Source organism: Pelophylax lessonae (genome assembly GCF_965119305.1).
Source record: "Pelophylax lessonae genome assembly, chromosome: 12".
Lineage (NCBI taxonomy): Eukaryota > Metazoa > Chordata > Amphibia > Anura > Ranidae > Pelophylax > Pelophylax lessonae.
In genome coordinates this window covers 176,047,501-176,065,992 of record NC_138779.1, presented here as the reverse complement: position 1 = coordinate 176,065,992, position 18,492 = coordinate 176,047,501, and the positions used below count along the sequence as shown (strand labels likewise).

Here is an 18,492-nt window from a genome sequence, read left to right as displayed (position 1 = left end):
GCATTTTTGTTGTTTTTTATTTTAACGAGTAATGGCGGCGATCTGCGATTTTTTTTGCGGGACTGCGACATTGCGGTGGACAGATCAGACCCTTGACTGACATTTTTGACACTTTTGGGGGTACCAGTGGCATTACTACAGTAATCAGTGCTATACATATGCACTGTTACTGTAAAAATGACACTGGCAGGGAAGGGGTTAACTTTATTGGAGAAGGAGGGGTTAAGTGTGTCCCTAGGGGGGCGTGTTTCTAACTGTGCAGGGATGTGGCTTTACATGTAACAGCAGAGATCTACGGTCCTACATAGCAGGACCGTTAGATCTCTGCTGTTACACAGGGAAGAATGTCAGGCGGCGTTGTTTACATTAGACGCCTGCCTTTCTCCCTTCACATCGGACGATCGCGAGTGACCGGCGGACATCGAGTCCGCCGGTCACTCGCGCGGAGGCGTCCGTGAACGAGCGGCGGCGCGCGCTCGCCCCCTATTGGCTCACAGGCTAGTGACGTACCCATACGTCACTTTGCCTGGCCGGGGCTGACCGCCGCAGTATATGTACTTGTCGGCAAGCTGTTAATTTGCAGGGATTTCCTCTCACTTTCCACTTCACTGTTCACTGTTTTGGCTATAGGACAAGAAGTGAATTTGAATCCCCCCATTAGGACAAAGAGGGAAAGAATAAATCTTACAGGGGTTATAAAAAAAAAAAAAAAGTTTTGCCTATAGTTTTACTTAAAATTTTACAATGGAAGTGCTAAAGTCCTTGTCTGCACCTGCTTAAGGCTATATTCATATCTAGCTATTTCCTAAATGCCCTGTTTGGGCGGTCACAGCAGCCCATTCATTTCATCATGCTGCTGTACTTGTGGGAAACACAAGAAAAAGGTTCTCGCACCTTTTCAAGACACTTAAAGAAAGCACCATGCAGTTTCATGCACCCAAAAATGCGCTGCATTTTCAAATGCAAGTATTAAGAACCAATAGCACCCGCCACGCGTCTGCTAAAGAGCAGCACATTTTGCCTGTAGGTGCAGAAACACATGCAATTTACACGCATTCCTGCACCTGCATAACTGTGTTCCTAGCCTAACTGTCCCTGTTCTCCCCTCTCAACGGTGACCTGGCAGCCTTTCAGCCTTCTAATCTTTAAAGTGGTTGTAAAGTCAGAAGGTGTTTTAAACTTCTGTGTGCAGTAGCCCCATTTAGCCTCCTTTATACTTACCTGAGCCCTATCTCAATCCAGCAACATTGAAGGAGAGACTTGGATGCCCAGGACTCTCCCTCCTCATTGGCTGAGACAGCAGCGTGGACCCCATTGTCTACCTCTAGTGTCAATCAAAGTCAGTAAGCCAATGAGAAGAGAGAGGGGATGGGGCGGGGGCCGAATCATGGCTCTGTGTCTAAATGGACACACAGAGCAGCAGCTCGGCTCAGGTGCCCCCATAGCAAGCTGCTTGCTGTGGGGGCCCTCAGCAGGAGGGATGGGCAAGGAGCGCCAACAGGGGACCCGAGAAGAGGAGGATCCGGGCTTTTCTGTGCAAAACCACTGCACAGAGCAGAAAAGTATAACATGTTTGTTCTTTTAAATGAAAAAAACTGAGACTTTAGTATCACTGGACTTGAACAACTTGAGTGCTATCAGTGACATTTGAGAATTAATTGCTTCACGGTGCCTGCTACTGCAGAGGTCAAGAGGGCTTGTTGTAAAGCCTATTTTATGTTGGTTTAGAGTTTATATAATAAATGGTTGTATTACAAGTAAACATTAAATCCATGCCAAAGCATACTCACCCAGTTAAAAAAAGAAAATATGTAGCATCACTGTATAATTTTCTTTAAAGTAAAGTAAAAGATGAGTAACACCAGGCCACAAAAGCTGTCTTTGCAATCCTGAATCCTGCAGAGAATAGCATAGGCAAGCCCCAGCCCAAAACATTAATGCAAGGCTGAGGCCTTAGTGACCTATTGAGTCTCCTGGGATGTGAAGCAGGAGGCCATGCCTATACTTTGATATTCAGAAAGCTGATACTTGTGTATGCACAGTTTAGGGAGCTCTTAGGCTGCTTCATACCCAACTCACTATACACTCACTATACACAGTTTTTAATCTCAAAACCATGTTGTGTAGTTTGAACATGAAATGCTTCAGGTACTATGGGTAAAACGTTATGCTAAAGTTCATAAATATATAGCAATGTAATAAATTATGCAACACGAATTTTCTTTTTGCATTGTAAGAAATGCAACAACATCTCCACAGGAGGAATAGATCCTAGCCAAATACATTTGGAATTCTGTTTATCTCCAGAGGAGCTCCTGAGTTATCATTATGGATTCTTTTTCAGAAGTGGAGAGAGGTCTGCAGGAATCCCAATCCATTCCGGAAGGAAAGCAGCTTCATATTTAAAAAGTCTAAGAAAAGGTGAGTCAGGCAGAGTGTAGTTTGTTAAATAGATGGTTTCACCACCTACCAGATAGCCCACCCAAATACCAAAGGTCCCTATAGTCATGATGGTGTGGTTACAATGTGACAGAAGGGCAAAGTCCCGTCCTGGGGATCCCTCTTGACCATCTCCAGCAAAGTGAACATCTCCCAGTGAATTATTAATGTTCTCCTTACACCAGTCCATCCCGTTACTGGTTACAATAAACAGTGGGTTTTCATACTTGTTTCTGAAATAGTCCATGGCTTTTTGCAAATATCCTTTGTCAGCAATCACCCCTTTCCATGTGTTGGGCATTACATGCACATAGTCTCCTCGACGGACATGTATACCAACAAAAGTGACATTTTTCCTGTCACCACGCACATTGTTCAAATACGCATACGATTCTTCTTTAATGAAGTCATGGAATGTAAATTCTCTGAGAATCTCATCTTTTATGTGATGGTAGAACGTAAAAGAACATGGGTATCCACTGAGATGAATATGTTCCCCTTCTATATGTCGGTACTCGTCAGACATCCAGTCATGAAGTCCATAATGCCTCCATTTGATGCGGTTAACTACGTCCTGGTGAAGTACTGGCAATCTTATTTTAAAGATCTTTGACAGCTGGCTGTGCATTCCTGGCAAAATATAGGCTTGTCGGCCATTCATTTTGGCAAGAGCATAAAGCGTGGCATACTCTCCCATTAGGTTACCCAGACGGCCAATGGCATTGACAGTCCACATACCAGTCAGAGGTTTTGGTTCTTCTACAGTCTGTGACTTTTCAATGACTGGTTCCTCTGTTCTTGAAACCAATTCCTTTTTTGGCACAATGTTTGTAAACACAGTGATGTTTAGTCTGGCATGGTATAAATAGGAAAGGCTCATAATGAGCAAAAGAGCAAACGTAACCGCTATGCTGTAGAAGAGATGCTTATTCATGTTTCCAGTGGTCTGAGCTAGAGAAAAAAATGACAAGAGATACACATTAATTAAAACAATACTAGTTATTTTTATCTTGATTCTAGCAGTTTTCCTAAATGTGAAGGTTGTGCATAAAACATTACATTTAACTGTTTGTAAACCCTTGTATGTACCTTCTGTACCATGTGCTTGTATGAAAAAGTATCTTGTTCTCTTTGCATTGCTTCCTTTGTGTGAAATCCCTGGTGTTTGTCAGTTCCTCTGCTTTCCTAATAAAACTGACCAAACTAAGCAGGAGAACCAGAGATGTAAAGTAACTAAGTAGAACTACTTCACTACTGTACTTAAGTATGGAAAGGCGGTATCTGTACTTTCCTGGAGTAGAATTTTTATCTCCTACTTCCACTTTTACTTCACTACATTTTTTCAATGATTTCAATACTTCTACTCCGATATTTTTTTTGTTTGTGCTGCATAGTTACTAGTTACAATTATAAAAATTACCACTGCCAGAACAGTAGATGGCAGGTTTCATGAAGCTCAAAACATGTGTATTATCAGCGCATACGAAAATAAATGCTACTGTATGTATAAATAAAAGCTGCATTTGAAATAATAAAAAACAATATGATGTTCAAACTTTTGACTTCTTTCTTGAATAACTACATGACACAGTACTTGTACTTTTACTTTCAGTACTTGAGTAGCAAAATTTTTTAAAAAACTACTTGCAATACTTAAGTACAAAAAATGTTGAATACTTTAGTACTTCTACTCAAGTCACTTTTTGATCGAGCACTTCCACTTCTACTCAAGTCACTTTTTGATCGAGCACTTGTACTTTTACTCAAGTATGGGTTTCGAGTACTTTATACAACTCTGAGGAGAACACATCGTGGTCAATTCTCTAGCTATGCTGGGAACTCAGCCTGCTCCTTCAAAGATCAGTCCTGACATGTTCACCGACACAGTCTTTCACTGGGAAGATCAGTGTGCCGCAGCTTCTACAGACTTCAGAACTGAGTGACAGTGGTGAGGTTCTTGGAAACAGTGCTACTGAAACACTGAGTAGCTGGGGCATTATAAATGACTGAGGCACTATGAGTACTGAGGTATTGTGACCGGGGCACTGTGAGTACTGAGGTATTTTAACTGTAGCACTGTGAGTACTGACGTTTTTTAACTCATGCACTGTGAGTACTGAGGAATTGTAACTGGTATTGTGACTTGTGCACTGTGAGTACTGAGGTAGTATCGCTGGGACACTGAGTACTGGGGAAAAAGAGGGAACAGGAGCAGATGCCAAGGGCCATGTGACTAGTGAATGGGAGCAGGAGCAGGGACATTGGAGGCTATGTGACCAGAAAGCAGGAGTAGAGGACACCAAGGGCAATGTGATCAGTGAGTGGGGAGTATGCGGAGAAGACACCAAGGACTGTGTATACACGGAGTGGAAGGTAGAGGGAGGCATTGAGGGAAGAGCATTAGAGAGGCCAGTTCTGACCTGACACATCCTAATAAATATGTCTAGTTGCTTGATGCTGAGGATATCAGTTCAGTAGTGGCTACCCTAGCTGCCAGGGGAACAACTCCTCCAGAGGATGGAGGCAAGGTTATAAAAAAGGATACCATATTCAAGAATTTGCTGATGAAAATAGTATCATTACTAGTAACCAGCAAGGATTGAGGAAAGATCATGCTTACCAGACCTATCTGTTAACATTCTATGATGAAGCAAGCTGTAATCTCGATTTTTACAAAACATCTGATACAGTACCCCATAAACGCTTAATTTGCAAATTGAGGTCTGTTTGCACCTGGATACATAACTGATTACAGGAGTGCGTCCAGAGGGTTGTGATAAATAATGCATCTTCTGAATGGTCTGGGGTTGTAAGTGGGGTATTCCATCATTCTGCCCTGTAACTAATTATGTTAACTTGTTTATAAACGATACAGAGTTTGGAATAAAAAAGTAAATCTCAGTGTTTGCTAATGATAAAAACTAAGTAGGACAATGACTTCACAACAGGACATAACTTTATAAGAAGACCTTAGTTAAAATAGGGGGACAGGCAGCTATATGGCAGGTGAGATTTAATGTAGAAAAATGTAAAGTAATGCATTTGGGGGGCTAAAAATATGAATTCAAGTTACTCGCTAGGAGAAGAACCTTGGGGGGAATTAAGGATATAAAGGATCAAAGGGTCCTAGCAGATCACAGGCTCAGCAACAGCATGCAATGCCAAGCTGCAGCAATCAAAGCTAGCGGACTATTAGCATGCACTAAAAAGGGTACTAACTCAGGAGACAAAACTATAATTCAACCACTTTACAAAACTTTGGTCCAGCCACAGCTTGAGTTGGCCATCCAGTTCTAGTCACCATTCCTCAGGATGCTCTGAAAGGAGATATGATCACAAAATACAAATATCTCAATGGTGATTCTAAATGGCAGTGACATACCTGACAAACATAAACCCACGTTAAACTTGATGGTTTGGTGTCTTTATTCAAGCTTTGCAATTATGTAACAATGTAAAATATAATATTTTAATATATTGTACTATACTACACTGCACTATACCGTATATAAGTACTAGGGATGATCAAACTTTTAAAAAGTTCGGTTCGGCCAGAACATCCGAACTTCCCGAAAGTTCGGCCCAGATTTCAGAACCCCATTGAAATCAATGGGACCTGAACTTTGGTAATCAAAAAACACCATTTTGAAGCCCTAAAACCCAATAAATGCCCCTAAAAAGTGCCTAGGGTTCTGGGTCATACCCCAGGGACTATTAATCACACAAAAAAAGTTCTTAAAAATTGTCATTTTTGATAGAGAGCCAATTATTAGAAAAATTCAAAAAAAATAAAAAAATAAAAAAATTTCTTTGGATTTAGTATCTGGGGTGTCTAAAAAGTGTACCTGTGAAGTTTCAGCTCTGTAGCATGTCCAGAACCATTAAAAAAAAGATAGTTTGTATTAGAACACTCACAGAACAGGTTAGTGGCTTCTCGCTTTTCACACCTTGCCGGTTTAATAGCAGGCGTTTTTTTGGGCATTTTTTGGGTTCTTTTGAGGCAGAAAAAACATCTGAACTTGTGTATACGGGTATATATACCACTATACACAAGTTCAGATGTTTTGCCTGCCTCTAAAGAACCCAAAAAAATGCCCAAAAAAATGCCTGCTACTAAACCAGCAAGGTGTGAAAAGAGCGAAGCCATATTACAGATCTATAATTGCACTAATACAAATGATCTTTTTTTTATGGTTCTGGACATGCTACAGAGATGAAACTTCACAGGTACACCTTTTAGTCCCCCCAGACACAAAATCACACAAAAAAAAGTTCTTAAATATTGTCATTTTTGATAGAGAGCCAATTATTGAAAAAAAAAATGTATTTGGATTTAGTATCTGGGGGGTCTAAAAAGTGTACCTGTGAAGTTTCAGCTCTGTAGCATGTCCAGAACCAGAAAAAAAGATAATTTTTCAGTAGAGCAGGGATGGTGGGACCCTCCTTTTACACCTATATGATCTTTTTTTTTCTGGACATGCTACAGAGCTGAAACTTCACAGGTACACTTTTTAGACCCCCCAGACACAAAATCCCACAAAAAAAGTTCTTACAAATTGTCATTTTTTATAGATTTTTGATAGAGAGCCAATTATTGAAAAAAAAAATTAAAAAAAAAAATTCTTTGGATTTAGTGTCTGGAGGGTCTAAAAAGTGTACCTGTGAAGTTTCAGCTCTGTAGCATGTCCAGAACCATAAAAAAAGATCGTTTGTATTAGTGCAATTATAGATCTGTAATATGGCTTCGCTCTTTTCACACCTTGCCGGTTTAGTAGCAAGCGTTTTTTTGGGCATTTTTTGGGTTCTTTGGAGTCAGGAAAAACATCTGAACTTGTGTATAGTGGTATATATACCACTATACACAAGTTCAGATGTTTTGCCTGCCTTCAAAAACCCCAAAAAAATGCCTGCAACAACACACCTTTTTTTTTTTTTTTTTTGGCGCTAGCGGTTTTTTGGGCATTTTTTTGGGTTCTTTGGAGGCAGGCAAAACATCTGAACTTCTGTATACGGGTATATATACACACATACTTATATGTATATACACACCTAGACATATATAGGTGTGATAGCAGCAGAAATATATGCTTGCACTAATGAAATCATTTACACTAATATGGTTACGCTCCTATAACACCTATATATGTCTCAGTGTAAAATACATATAAGTATGTGTGTGTAAACAAGTTCAGATGTTTTGCCTGCCTCCAAAAACCCCCAAAAAATGCCTGCAACAACACACCTGGGCGTTTTTTTTTTTTTTTTTTTTTGACGCTAGCGTTTTTTTGGGCATTTTTTTGGGTTCTTTGGAGGCAGGCAAAACATCTGAACTTGTGTAGAGTGGTATATATACCACTCTACACAAGTTCAGATGTTTTTCCTGACTCCAAAGAACCCAAAAAATGCCTAAAAAAACGCTTGCTACTAAATCGGCAAGGTGTGAAAAGCGAGAAGCCATTATCCTGTGCTGTAAGTGTTCTAATACAAACTATCTTTTTTTATGGTTCTGGACATTCTACAGAGCTGAAACTTCACAGGTGCACCTTTTAGACCCACCAGATACTAAATCCAAAGAATGTTTTTTTTTTTTTTTTTTTGTTTTTTTTTTTGTTTTTTTTCCAATCATTGGCTCTCTATCAAAAATGACAATTTTTAAGAACTTTTTTTGTGTGATTTTGTGTCTGGGGGGTCTAAAAGGTGTACCTGTGAAGTTTCAGCTCTGTAGCATGTCCAGAACCATAAAAAAAAGATCATTTGTATTAGTGCAATTATAGATCTGTAATATGGCTTCGCTCTTTTCACACCTTGCTGGTTTAGTAGGAAGCGTTATTTTGGAGTCAGGAAAAACATCTGAACTTGTGTATAGTGGTATATATACCCGTATACACAAGTTCAGATGTTTTGTCTGCCTCCAAAAACCCCAAAAAAATGCCTGCAACAACACACCTGGGCGTTTTTTTTTTTGGCGCTAGCGTCTTTTTAGGCATTTTTTTGGGTTCTTTGGAGGCAGGCAAAACATCTGAACTTGTGTATAGTGGTGTATATACACACATACTTATATGTATATACACACCTAGACATATATAGGTGTGATAGGAGCGTAACTATATTGGTGTTAATTATTTCATTAGCGCAAGTAGTTTTTTCTGCTCCTTTCACACCTATATATGTGCAGGTGTATATATACAGACATGGGTGTGTATATATACCCCCTATACACATGTTCAGATGTCATGCCTGACTCCAAACATGTGCTCAAAAAATCACTATAGACGCCTGCAGCCAAAAATAATGCTGACGGCGGCGAAGCCATATTACTGCAGTGAAAGTGACTTCAGAGAAACTAGCTTTTCTCAATAGCGGTCACCCTGATATGGAAGGGTTTGGTCACCCTGCCATAGCAGTCACTGTCAGTTCACCCTACACTACATTACGGTCACCCTGAAATGGAAGGGTTCGGTCACCCTGCCATAGCAGTCAGTTAACCCTACACTACATTACGGTCACCCTGACACGTCACACTTTCCCTACAGAAACTACATTTTTGAAGCTAACTAAAGTGTAAAGGAGCACTCTAACTACACTAGATATCCCTTTCCTCACACTAATAAATGCTAAATGACACTTTTAAAGTAAAATTAACAGAACTGCTTCTACTCTCTTCCATGTCCTGTATAACAATGCTAGGAATTTGGCGGGTGCTATCTTATATACTGGGGGGCGTATTCACTAATGATTGGCCTAGGGACCCCCTAGTCACTCCAATCACATTCCTAGCATTCTCCTGCCCCCTCAATTGGCTTTTGCTAATGGTTCTGGTCCAATCACAGGCTTTTAAAGCCCATTTCCTGAACCATTGCATTTTGGTCGGTTCTGGTTGCCGAATTTCAAACTTTTTGGGCAAAAAGTTCTAAATTCGGCCGAACCTGGAACACCCAATGTTCGGGTCGAACCGATGGTTGACCCGAACCGTTCGATCATCCCTAATAAGTACACATTTTTTATTTCTCAGCAGCCATAACATGTTAAAGATTCTTATTGTGGCACATATGTGAGGGATTAACATTGCTATGTTGTAATATTAATTTGCTCAAGGACCAAGGTGAATAGTTTTACTGTAAAATAACAAGTTAGCCAGCCTTTTGTGTATTGTAATAATCAGGGTGATTAGACTCCAGTGGTGCATGCGTTTTGAGAAGTTTAGCCAGTCCAGAACTGCATTTTTTTGGGCATGGCAACCTAATTTTATTTAAAGGATTGGAAAAATACACAAAAGACACCAATTTCCCATGCAGGGGTTCCAACATTACTGTAAATTGCACACTGCTTCAGCCTCCTAGCTTACTCACCTGCCACACAGCTGCTTCAGGCCTCATACCTAGGCCTGCACCTCAGACCAACAAAACGTTATCCTTCAGTCAGTTTCTGACCCATTGAGAGGATGAGAGTCCTCCTGACTCACATGCACAGTCCCCCTGTCTGTTGGGTGGAGCTGTCTCCAACTGGAAGCCCTGAGCCTGGTCTATTATGAACCCAGCCCACACCTGTGCAATCAGCATGCCCGCCTCTCCAAAAATCAGGCATAAATTCCTAAAATAAACAATGGCTAGAGTTTGTCCCTCCACAGCGTACATCAGGGGCGGATCCAGGGGGGGGGCAACGGGTCAATTGCCCCCCCCCCCCCGACATCCAAAGGAGCTTCCCTGTTTGCCCTGATAGTGGCCCTGATAATAGCACCGCAGAGCTCACTGAGGACAGGGACACAGGAAGCAGCGCTGTATTACACATCCAGTTCAGGGAGGGTGGGGCCGGGAGCTCCACTGATGCCCTGACTCCGCCCCTTTCAGCCTCTGCACTCGTAATGAGATAGATGGAGTAGGAGAGGAGATTTCAGTGGATGCCCCACCCCCGGACCTCTAAAAGTGCATGATGGCAAGGTATGTCTTTCCCTCCATAGACAGCATGACTGCTAGCCTGAAACCCTGAGCTGTTCAAGTGCAAATCTGTGTATTTCTGAAAGGTCTCTGACTGTCTCCTGTGCTGTGTCCCCCATCTCTGACCGTCTCCTGTGCTGTGTCCCCCATCTGACCGTCTCCTGTGCCGTGTCCCCCATCTCTGAACGAGTCCTGTACTGTGTCCCCCATCACTGACCGTGTCCTGTACTGTGTCCCCCATCTCTGACAATGTCCTGTACTGTGTCTGCAGTCTCTGATTGTCTCCTGTACCGTGTCCGCCATCTCGGATAGTCTCCTGTACCGTGTCTGCAATCTCTGACAGTCTCCTGTAGGGTGTCCGCAGCCTCTGACCATTACTGTAACATGTCTGCAGTCTCTGACCGTCTCCTGTAGTACTGTATGTCCACAGCCTCTGACCGTCTCCTGTACTATGTCTGCAGTCTCTGATCATCTCCTGTAGTATGTATATTAATGTGCCGCTTTACTTGCTCAATTATTTGGGATTGCTCCATTGCTCAGTGAGCGGTAATGATGTGCTGTAACCTCTAGCAACCAATCAGCAAGCACTTATGATGTGCTGTAACCTCTAGCAACCGATCAGCATGCAGATATTTGGTGTTGTAACCTCTAGCAACCAGTGAGTGAGCAGTAATGGCAGACTGTGACCTTTGACAACCAATTGCAATCGCTGTGTGATCTGCTGCAGTAAACTGATTTTAAATCTACCTCTTTTTATTTTGTATGCCTCAAAATAGGGGGGGGCCCTAAAAAATTTTTGCCCAGTGTCCAATCACTATTATGGATGGCCCTGCCTCCCCCACCTCACCGTGGCAAAACCAATGAAGGAAGGCTGTAGGGGCATGAGTCCCGGATGGAGATGTGTGCTGCAGCCGTTCTACAGCAACACAGTTCTACATTCAGTTCTGTAAGCAAAACTTTATTTTCTAGCAGTGCCCCTCCCGAGACTAGACTCTGGATCCGCCCCTGGCGTACATTGATAATATAATCACTGAAATAACTTCTTTATGTTCACTTGGTAATCCAGATAAGACAGTTTCTGTATTCTACGAGCTGTGTATGCTTTATACATTCTGTGTCCTTGGTATGCCGTGTATGTTTAGTGCTGTCTATGCTGTAATGTATGCTGTGTGCCCTCTGTTCCTTGTATAGTGAGTGTGATTATGTTCCGTGTGCTCTGTGCTGTGTATGCTGATTGCACTCAATGCGGTGTATACATTTTACTGTAAACACTCTCTGTTGTGCATGCTTTGAGCTACATAGTTACATAAGTTTAAAAATATACAAGTCTATTTAGTTCATCTAATAGAAAAAATAAACAAGTAGAAAAGTTCCATTTATACAATACTATACACAGAGTTTATTCAGATTAAAGCAATCAGCGGCAATCGGATATTCCCTTGTCAACTACCCTGGTGTTATTACCTCTAAATATTAGTATTCAGTTATATTTTATGCATTTAGAAATGCATCCGGCTCTAAAACAATCTACTGAGCCGGTCAGAACTAATTGTTGAGGGAGTGTTTTCCACATTTTCTCAGCTCTTACTGTGAAGAAGCCTTTTGGTATGTGACAAGTCAGCTTGAAAAAAAAGCACAAGTCCATCTGGCTCGACCAAAAAAAAACAGTAAAGAAAATTCAATCGTACAATCCCATATACACAATCCTATACCCACAGTTGATCCAGAGGAAGGCAAAAAACCCCAGCAAAGCATGATCCAATCTGCTACAGCAGGGGAAGAAAATTCCTTTCTGATCCCTGGAGAGGCCTTTGGACATTCCCTGGATCAACTTTACCTATAAATATTAGTACCACTTATATTATGTACACCCAGGAAAGAATCCAGGCCTTTTTCAAAGCAATCTAGTGAGCTGGCCAGAACCACCTCTGGAGGGAGTCTATTTCACATTTTCACAGCTCTTATGGTGAAGAAACCTTTCCGTATTTGGAGACTAAATCGGTTTTCCTCTAATCGTAAAGAGTGCCCTCTTGTCCTTTGGGTTGACCTTAAAGTGAATAACTTAGCACCAAAGTTTACTATATGGACCCCTTATGTATTTATACATGTTGATCATATCCCCCCTTAATCTCCTCTTCTCAAGAGAGAATAAATTCAGTTCCTCTAATCTTTCCTCATAGCTGAGCTCCTCCATGCCTCTTATCAGTTTGGTTGCCCTTCTCTGCACTTTCTCCAGTTCCCCAATATCCTTTTTGAGAACTGGTGCCCAAAACTGAACTGCATATTCCAGATGAGGTCTTACTAATGATTTGTACAAGGGCAAAATATCTCTCTCTGGACTCCATGCCTCTGTTAATACAAGAAATGACTTTGCTTGCTTTGGAAAAGCATTGCATGCTATTATTAAGCTTAGGATCTACCAGAACAGCCAGATCCTTCTCTGCTATGGATTCCCCCAGCTCTGCTCCCCTAGTATGTATGATGTATGCATATTCTTAGCCCCCAAGTGCAAAATGTTATATTTATCAACATTAAACCTCATTTGCTACATAGTTGCCCAATGAAACAGTGCATTGAGGTCAGCTTGTAAGTTGGAGGCATCCTGTAAGGAAGTTATTCCACTGCAAAGCTTGAGGTCATCTGCAAAGACTGAAATGGTACTTTTAATCCCAGCCCCTTTATCATTTATAAAGATATAAAATGTAAGGGTCCCAACACTGAACCTTGGAGTACACCACTGATAACTTTAGAGTTTATACCATTCAGAATAAGAATCATTAACCACTACTCTTTGAATTCTATCTTTTATCCAAATTTCTATCCATTTACAAACTGATCTTTCCAAGTCTGTAGATTCTCCTGCTACTTCCATACACTTTTAACTACTGGAACCAGGTGGCCAGCTTCTTCTTTGGGATCACACAATGCCATAATCCTAAAGACCCTGTCCTTATGTTGTTTGGCTATGGCACCATGATAGCTCAGACTACCCAGACGCCCCTGGAAAGACTAAAGCCTAGTACACACGCAACGATTTTCCGCCGACCGGTCTGTCCAGAGTGGTGTTTTGTTGGTTGGAATGTGCCTAGACTGCACACGAATTTTACCGCACGACAAAATTCTACTTCAGAAGTGATGTCATGTGTTGGTTTGCTTTCTTTGTGTTCTTTCTTCTCTGAGCATGCCCATTCTTGCTCATAAGATTTTTCCCTGTAGAAATCTGTACTGACTACACGAAAATCGGCCGTGTTTTGACGGAGGACAAAAATTTTATAGCCTGCACACCAGATTTTTTTTCGGCCGAAAAGTCGGTTGTCGGAAGCATCATACTAACAAGCCGAAAATCGTCAGATCGGTCGTCGGACGAAAATTTCCGGCCGAATTTCGACTCGTGTGTACGTGCCTTTAGTCGCGATATACACTGGATATACACTGGATCTACATCAGTTTACTAGTTGCTCATAGGGCTTTACTTAAAGAATTAACATTATCTGTAATAAATCGAAGGTGAAAAAAGACAAAAAAACTTAGAAAGAATGTAAAATTTCCACCAATTGATTCAAATGCAGATGACAAGCATTCATTGAACACGCCCTATGAAAAAGTGTCTGCCTTTTTGTCTCCTTCTGATTTTTAGATAAGCCCCACCAATTCCACTTTTATACTGCAAGGGTCGACCCTGTTTCTCTTCAGCCATGCCAACGTAGTCGAAGCCTCACTGACCAAACGCTTGCTGACTTTATGTAGTGCTCCCAGGTCTGTGGATTTACCCAGCAGCTGTTTTAGGTTATCTTTTGCTTTCTGTTATCATACGATCCTAGCCCAATATAGATCCCTTTGGGTTAGTTTTGACACCTTCTGGCTGGTAAGGACCCCAACGAGACTATCCATTCATGTTTTCCTGTCTCCCTCTTGGGAAGCTTGGGAAGCTGTATTATAACATGTACAGTACGTGTCTTGTATAGCATAATAGCTCAACTAAAGGTGAGTCTCACCTTACTGCTATATGAATAATGTCGCTTGTCTTTTGTAAAACTCAATAAAATTTATTTATTAAAAGAAAAAACACGTGACAAAAAATGTGCAACTTCCGTCATTTTATTCTACAGTTTCTCTGTTTTCAAAAAATTTCAGTAATACTGAAGCCCAAAACGTGCATTTTAATGTCTGAAAAAAAAAAAAAAAAAAACTTAGGCAGCAAAAGGGTTAAAGAGTAATAGTATTTCTAATATGTTGCTTTGTTTTTTTGCCATTTTCTCTAGCATGGTGTAATATTGCAACAAACTTTAACAATGTACATTTAAAAACCCATACAAACATGTCCATCTGACATCACCCATAGGCTGATGACACATGGGTGATTTGCATGCAGCGTTCAGCTATGGTACCCTCCCGCTTTGTTACAGCAATTTGTCACAAGGAAAATTACAATAAAATGATAATAATTTTTAAAGAGACTTGTCACTCTGTCGCTGAGTGATTGCCATTTCTTAGTGTCTTGGCTGCAAAAACACTTTAATTGTTTTTCTATGAAACAATGCATCAATTGCTATGCTTAGCAAAAACAAAGTGACTTGTAGCACAACACAACTCAATGCTGTAGTCAATCGCCAGTGATTGAATTACTAGCTACAAATCACTGTTAAAATGGTTCTTAAGTCTGATGTTTTTTTACCTTATTGCATTCCCTGCATTAGGTTTTATTTTTTTAACCACTTGCCGACCGCTCACTGAGGCGGCAAAGTGGCTAGTTATCGTCTGTCGACGTAGACCTACGTCACCAGACTCTCCCCTCTCTCGGCGGCGCGCTCGCGCACGCCGCCGGGGGCTCGCTCCCACTGTATTCAGACACAGCGGCAGTCGGGCCAGGGGAGGAGAGGTGGTGATCACCGCCGCTCTTCCCCGATCGTCGGGGATCAAGTGAGGAAATCTGCCCACTTGTGTAAACAAAGCGGGCGGATCACCTCTGTGACAGGCAGGGACAGATTACAGGATTCAGCATAGCTCAACCTGCGATCTGTGTCACACAACCCCCTTCCCCCACACACCTCAGTAAGCATGAGGCATACATTTAACCCCTTGATCACCAATAAAGTTAACCCCTTCCCTGCCAGTGTCATTATTACAGTAACAGTACATATTTATAGCACTGATTACTGTAGTAATGTCACTGGTTCCCCCAAAAGTGTCAAAAATGTCAGTCAGGGGTCCGAAATTGGCCTAAAATGTTAAATTTAGATTTTTTTTTTTTTTTGGGAATGTTATATATCAGAATGTAAAAAATATTCAAAATTGTCGCTCTTTTTTTCAAAAATTAAAAATCGCACAGGTGATCAAATACCACCTAAAGAAAGCTCTATTTGTGGGGGAAAAAAGGACATAAATTTAATTTGGGTACAACGCAATTGTTCATTAAAGTAACGCAGTGCTGAATCGCAAAATATAGCCTGGTCAGGAATGGGGTAAAATCTTCCGGTCTTAAAGCAGTTAAAAATACGCTCATTGAGAATTCTTTTTGTCAAAGACATGTAGCTAAATACATTTTGGCCTAAATATATGGCAAAAATTGAATATATTGGATATTTTTTAACTGTCAAAGTAGAAAATGTCAATTTTTTTGCAAAATTTTCGCTCTTTTTTTATTAATATTGCAAAAAATTAAAAGCACAGAGGTGATCAAATACCACCAAAAGGAAGCTCTGTTTGTGGGAAAAAAAGGACGTAAATTTTGTTTGGGTACGGTGTTGCATGACCGCGCAATTGTCAGTTAAAGTCGCGCAGTGCCAAGTTGCAAAAAGTGGCCTGGACGTAAAGCAGGAAAATCCTCCGGTGGTAAAGTGGTTAAAAACACACTAGCTGTCTCCTCGCCCAACTCTAAACACTTACCTGGCTCCTGTCACTGCTCCAGAGCTGTCCCATCTGCAGCACTGCTCCTCCACTTCCTGGTCTCACAGGAGACACAGGTCGCAGCAGGAGCCATTGCTGTCAGTCAAACACCTATAAGGAGGGGCTTGGCTTACCAATGCTTTGTGTATCTATGGGTGCACACAGTCTATCGCCCTCACACACAGTTTGCTCTGGGGGCACTCGAAGGAAGAAGTAGCGGACAGTGTTGGTGGGAGACTGCCAAAGAAGAAGTAAGGGACGACTCTGTGCAATATTGTTGCACAGAGTAGGGAAGTGTAACCTCTTTTTTATTTTATTTAAAAAAAATAGCCTTTAGAATCACATTAATGAATAATCTCTGTGAAAAAATTGCCTGCACAACTGCATTTTAATATGTATTTATTGCAGGCATTTTCTGGTGGGATGAGCGAGCAGTTTAAGGCATTAACCACTTGCCGACTGCCTAACGACTATTTACGTCGGCAGTCAGCCCCTCACAGGCAAAGTGACGTAGTACTACGTCGCTAGCCTGTGAGGCTCTAGGGAGCGAGCGTGCTCCCGCTCGCTCACTGACCCCCCCGCGCGAGTGACCGGCTGACCCGATGACCGCCGGTCACTCGCGATCGTTGGTTACACCGGGAGAAAGGCAGGCGGCTAATGTAAACAAAGCCGCCTGTCATTCTCCCCTGTGTAACAGCACAGATCATACGGTCCTGCTATGTAGGTCCGTAGATCTGTGCTATTACATCACAAGCCACATCATATCATAGTAAGAATCACGCCCCTAGGGACACACTTAACCCCTCCTTTTCAAATAAAGTTAACCCCTTCCCTGCCAGTGTCATTTTTACAGTAACATTGCATATGTATAGCACTGATTACTGTAGTAATGTCACTGGTACCCCCAAAAGTGTCAAAAATGTCAGTCAAGGGTCCGATCTGTCCGCCGCAATGTTGCAGTCCCGCAAAAAAAATAAAAATAAATTAAAAAAAAAAAATCGCAGATCGCCGTCATTACTCGTTAAAAAAAAAAAAACAATAAAAATGACAAAAATCTTTCACTTAGTTAGTAAACGCAATAACTTTTGCGCAAACCAATAAAAATACGCTTTTTGCAATTTTTTTTACCAAACATATGTAGCAGAAAAAAAATTGGCCTAAAATGGTAAAAAAATTTGATTTTTTTTTTGGGAATTTCATATAAAAAAATTTGAAAAATATTGTTATTTTTGCAAAATTGTCGCTCTTTTTTTGTTTACAGCGCATGATCAAAAAAATCGCACAGGTGATCAAATACCACCAAAAGAAAGCTCTGTTTGTGGGAAAAAAAGGACGTCAAATTAGTTTGGGTACAGCGTCGCACGACCGCGCAATTGTCCGTTAAAGTCACGCAGTGCCGAATCGCAAAATAGGCCCTGGTCAGGAAGGGGGTAAAATCTTCCGGGGCTTAAGTGGTTAAAAGGTGGAAGTGGAGCGCCAATAATCTACTGTTCTATTGTTACCAACTCACTGCAGGTCTTTCCTTATCTACAATATAATACTAACTAATAGAACAGGACCTACGGGTTAATGATATGGACTGGGACAAAACACTGGCAGTTACATACAAGCTGTCTATCTCTTCCTATGCATAAGAGCGCAATTACCACATTCTTTCTAAGTGGCATCTCTGCCTCACACTCTTGCATAGGATTCTTCTATTCTGGACACTTGCTGACAATGTTTGCAGGCTCCTGGCAGTAGGACTTATTTTTGGGGTACTTGCCTGAAAATGATCACTTTTTGGGATAAAATCTTATGCTATGATAAACTGGTGAGACATGAATACCTGGACGAACCCCAGATTACTGTGTTATCAATGCTGCCGGGTGCCTATAAATAGATTTAAAAAGAGCTTAATGCGGCATTTCCCAGTGACCCGCTCGGCAGGCATTGGTGGCAGGCTGAGGCACTCTCCTTAGCCGAAAGGGATTGTGAAATTAATCAGATTGACAGTGTGGAAAGTAGGATTGCATGGGATGACGATACGTCTGAATCATACAATTACATGTGAACAGTATGATAATCCTCTGAGTTTGACACCTTTGTTACAGTTAAAGTGGTTGTAAAGGCACAAGTTTTCTTTTTTATCGGCATTTATTCTTTGCATCAGGTAAAAAACTTTCTGTGTGCAGCAGGCCCACCCAGCCCCCCTAATACTTAACTGAGCCCCTTCTTATTGGAGCGATGTCCA

At 41.4% G+C, this 18,492-nt stretch overlaps 1 protein-coding gene across 2 annotated transcripts in view; it reads right to left on the bottom strand.

Moving 5' to 3' along the window:
• Positions 1-2,152: 2,152 nt before the first annotated feature.
• LOC309567712 (galactoside alpha-(1,2)-fucosyltransferase 2-like) overlaps positions 2,153-18,492 on the bottom strand; it is a 312,387-nt gene continuing 296,047 nt past the window's right edge. For both annotated transcript variants that reach the window (XM_082273153.1, XM_082273152.1), the window contains one exon: positions 2,153-3,390. In XM_082273153.1, the coding sequence (XP_082129279.1) occupies positions 2,327-3,373 (1,047 nt within the window). In that variant the 5' untranslated portion in view covers positions 3,374-3,390 and the 3' untranslated portion in view covers positions 2,153-2,326. The remainder of the gene's footprint in view (positions 3,391-18,492) is intronic.